At 50.5% G+C, this 4,597-nt stretch overlaps 1 protein-coding gene across 1 annotated transcript; it reads left to right on the top strand.

Moving 5' to 3' along the window:
* The first annotated feature begins 882 nt into the window (after nt 1-882).
* LOC104583882 (transcription factor TCP7-like) lies at nt 883-2,641 on the top strand. The gene has a single exon (XM_010237867.3). The coding sequence runs from the start codon at nt 993-995 to the stop codon at nt 1,746-1,748; it is 756 nt and encodes a 251-aa protein (XP_010236169.2). The 5' UTR covers nt 883-992; the 3' UTR covers nt 1,749-2,641.
* Nucleotides 2,642-4,597: the final 1,956 nt, after the last annotated feature.

Raw genomic sequence — 4,597 nt, 5'->3', positions numbered from 1 at the left:
ATTAATCGTCTGGTCGGCCGGTAGGAAATAAAAAGCGCCTGGCCTGGCATGCATGCAATATCCCGTTTCTGGAACTACTCCTATCTGAGGCGCTAGCTTAATTGCAAGTCTGATCCGTGGCGGCTGCTTATATATGCTCACGATTGCCATCATATCGATCACTTTCAAAACTCGGCATAGCTAGCTAGGCTATCTGGATGCTTCGAGTTAGTTTCTGAAACCGATCAGCCACACGCTGCCAGTGTGTGTGTTAGATGTGCATGCCGGAGCAAAGATCAAGTGTACGTACGTACAGGCTGAGACGTCACGGTCGTGTATTTTTTTTTTTTTTTAAAAACTTCTTTTTCACGCACGGACGAAAGCAACATCAGCATATTGGCCCAACAAGTCACCATATATCAAAGTATATCCATCCTATCTAGCCGCTCCGATCCTCTGGCATGGAAATATTTATTTACATACAGAAAAAGGGAGCAGACATTTTTTGAAATATACATACCGAGACCGGAGTGTTATTCATAAGGTTTGTCTTGAAAAAAAAATTGCTGTCATAGGAGTTACTAATTCCACATACTTACCGTATACAAGGAAATGGAACGAGTAATTAATCCGCCAGGCTGTCGGAAGGAACAAAACTTGGACCGGGTAATTACTGGTTTCCCGGTCTTGGCTTGCTCCAGACAACGCACAGCCCCGCATTGCCTGCCAGAGTGCCACCACCCCACCACTATACACCCATCTCATGAAAACCCTCTCACTGACACGTGATGGCCCGCATCAATCCGTGACCCCACAGGTCATCGTCACGCGAGAGAAACCCCTTCTATTCCGCCCCTTCTGTACGGTGGGCCCCAGGCGCCCATGTGCCCCTCGCGTCCGCCTGTCTCCGGAGACTCTTCAATCATTTCTCCATTCTCTCGCTCGCCGCTCTCGTCTCTCCAACCCCACACAGCAAAGGAAGCCCCTTTCTTCTTCTTCCTCGCGAGCCAGCCATGACGACGAGGCCTGACGGCGGCGGGGGCGCGGCGGAAAAGCAGATGGTGCCCGTGGCGGCGGCGGCGAACGGGAATGGCGCGCTGGCGGTGCGGAAGGCGCCGTCCAAGGACCGTCACAGCAAGGTGGACGGCCGCGGGCGGCGCATCCGGATGCCCATCATCTGCGCGGCGCGCGTCTTCCAGCTCACGCGCGAGCTCGGACACAAGTCCGACGGCCAGACCATCGAGTGGCTGCTCCGCCAGGCCGAGCCCTCCATCATCGCCGCCACCGGCTCAGGCACCACCCCCGCTTCCTTCTCCACCTCTTCCCCTTCCTCCCTCCGCTCCTCCAATTCCACCCACTCCCACTCGGCGGCACAGGCGCAGCCGCTCGGCGCCGGCGGAGCGCACCAGCACCACCACCTGCTCCCGCACGCGGCGCCCTTCATCCTCGGCAAGCGCGTCCGCGGCGGCGAGGACGATGAAGACGGCCACGGCAACGACCAGGCCGCCGCCGTCTCGATGGGCCCCGCGCCGGGGTTCTGGGCGCTGCCGGCCAGGGCGGCGGACTTCGGCCAGCTCTGGAGCTTCGCCGCCGCGCCGGAGATGATGGTGGCGGCGGCCGCGCCCGCCATGGCCGGGGAGGCCTCCGCCGCCAGGGTCGGCAACTACCTCCCCATGGGGCAGGGCGTCAACCTCATCGCCTCCTTGGGCGGGCCTGGGCCCGCCGCCGGCCCGCCAGCCGGACGGGCCGAGGAGGAGGCCGCCCGCTGACCTGGCCCCCCGCTCTCTAGGATTTTAGGGCTAGGGTTTCTTCGTGGCCCTCCTGCCGCTGCGTGTCAAACTCAACTCCGGGTGCAGGTTGCTTCCCGAGTCGCTTGATTTGCTTCTTCTTTTTCTGGAGGGGGTTAATTAATTTCTAGGGTTCCTCACTCAATTGGGCGGGCCTCTAGCAAGAGCAAGGATTACTGCTACTTAAATTATAGACTTCGTCATCCAAGGTTGTTGTGTGGTGGTCAATTCAGTCGCAAAGCTTTGCTCTTCCTCTTCCTCAGTTCGGTTTGCATAGGAGCTTTAGCCGCTTAGGTCAGTTCAGGTCAGGTGCTTGTTAGTCTCTCCTCTTGTTTCCCCCCACCACTAGCAGCAAGAATTCTTCTCCATGTTCTTGTCAAACTCAGGGGAGGGGGGCGTCTGGCTTGCTCAAGTCAATCAGTCAGTCCGTGCTGCTGCTGTCAAATGTAGTTCCCTCTCTTGCTTGCTCCCATGGTGTGTTGTGAATTCCAACAAAGAAGAACAGGAAAGGTGTCGTCCCTGCTTGCCAGCGCAAAATTGCAATTGTTCTACAGCTGCTGCAATTGCAATGCTGTAGTATCAAAATTGGAGAAGGGAATGGGTTTACACAGCTTTTTGTAAGTTGTTTCATCTGTTCCTCTGCCGTCTGCTCTGCCTACCTGCTTTTGCTGCTGTAGTTCTTCTTTTAGGCCCTGTTCAGATTTTTCCTTCTTTTGTTCTCTGGATTGAATTAGTGCTTGGGGAATAATAAGTAAATTGTTGGTAGCTCAGCTAGCTCCTCCTTCGTGTATGTACCTATGGATTGTTTGATGTGTTAATTATTGTCACCTTGAAATCAATGGACAGAACCAAAGGAGAGCAAAAGAAGAATGCAATGCATCCGTCTTTCTGACTGACTGACTGACTGACTGACTGCTGGTTCCTACGTCTCTGTCTTTCCATTTCATCCTAGTATACCATGACACTGATGATGATACACTTAACCATCATGGTTTTGCAAAATTTGGCGATGCAGGCAGCATCCTTTTTTAGGACATGCTGGAGATTTCAGTAAAAGGAGTCGCATTGCATTGCAAAAAAAAGATTTGCGGTTGCTGATGCATGATAGATAGGCAATTGTGTGTGATGTGTGCATGCATGTGCTGGAATTGGAATATAATCCGGTGTCTGTCTGGGTGGCAAACCAACTTTTTCATGCGGATGAAAGGGAATCAATCGTGTCTCTGCGTTTTGTTTGGTTGGTGCTACACTGTTTTAATTATCATGATTAGCGCTCTCTCTTTTCTTTTGCATCAAGTGGGGGAGGAGGATCTCTCCTATGATATATCCCCCTTTTTTCTCCATGTTCCTTTTCCTTTGCCCTCCCTTTCTTTTGAATCATGGATAGGATGGATGGCACTGACAATGGTCAACTCTGATGCATGTTGGTGTGTGTGTCTCTCAGTCTCTGCTCCCGCATGTATGTTTGGATCTCCACTTGTGCTGCTTATTGGGTGTCCATTTTTCAATGCCCTGTTGTTAAAATGCCCTGTTGTTAATCCAGTTGGATTAGACAAGTGTCAAAGACATGTTAAGCTACTTTTGATTACATAGCCAGTACTGAATTTAGTACAAAACCTTTTATTGCAGCATTACTCATGTGAATATTTTTTACCCAAAGTGATCGACTGTCTGAGTTTACAGTCTTCTTTATTTTATCTTTCTGAAACGGGAGTTTACAGTCTGATCCAAAGCTAACCTTTACCCGGGGCAGTAGTTAGCATGGCTAGCTATGCCTATTGGTTGGTAAAAAAAGACGGGGGAAAGATAAAGAGTAAAAAGCTGCCCGTGTGAAATGATGGAATTGCACTCTCCAAGATTCTGCCCTCGTGCCTTTCTGATCGAGCCTGAGATAACGTTCGTACCTACGTGCACTGGCACCATCTTTCCTGGATTCGTACCTTTGTTAGGGTAAAACCCTTTTATGGACCTTTAGGTTCAGGGAGAAGACAGTGTTCTAAGATCGTTTCCTGTCTCCGATGATATTTCCATTTCCAAGCAGTAGGTAGTTCATGAACTCTACAGCATTTGCCAGGAGCAGTGAAAAAGGTTGTGTTTACCGTAAATTCGGGAGGCTTTCACAGATGGGACCATACATCAGGCTGATTTGTCGCAAAAGGGGTGTACTGTTTGCCCTCGATGCGCTGTCGCTTGTTGGCTCTCGATCTCTCTCCTGTCCATGCACGTTTCGTTGAAAATGGTTGTAGTACCAGTGTCCTTTCACCTTGTCAGCTTGTCCGGTTCCAGTTATTACCGGTACTTCCAACCAAGTTACTACTAAACTATCTCGTGGTCAATCCCATCACTTGTAATATTGCATCTTGAATCTTTGCATCTTCTGCCCCTGTAAAATACATCTACATTTGCTACAACGAGGAATACTTCCTCCGATTATAAATTCTTTGTTGTTGTTTTAGCAGGGAGTATATAGCAGCGACGGCACAGGACTTATCCGTTTCATGGTTCTTGTTGGTGGCGTCTGTTGCTTTCATTCCTTCCTTCGTGTGCATTCTTGTTGCAGAGCCATTGTAGAGAAGTCACGCTCGTGTCTACTAGATAGATAGCTGCCCTTGCTCAGTGTGCGCGCGCTCGTGCAGAGGCTGAAAGCACATCTCTTTCTTCGTTTCAGACTTCCAGTCCAGGCAAAATAATAAGCAGCAGCAATAGCAATAGCAATAGCAACAGCAGCATATTGACATCAACAGCGACTCCTCCTTTCTTTTGCCGTTTGGATCCCATCAGCATTCATTCAGCGATGGATGTTGAGAGGCTTGATGCTTGCTTTTCTCTCG

The sequence above is a fragment of the Brachypodium distachyon genome, chromosome 3 (assembly GCF_000005505.3).
Source record: "Brachypodium distachyon strain Bd21 chromosome 3, Brachypodium_distachyon_v3.0, whole genome shotgun sequence".
Taxonomy (NCBI): Eukaryota; Viridiplantae; Streptophyta; class Magnoliopsida; order Poales; family Poaceae; genus Brachypodium; species Brachypodium distachyon.
Note: the sequence above shows the minus strand (reverse complement) of the source record. Positions and strands in the feature narration are given on the sequence as shown.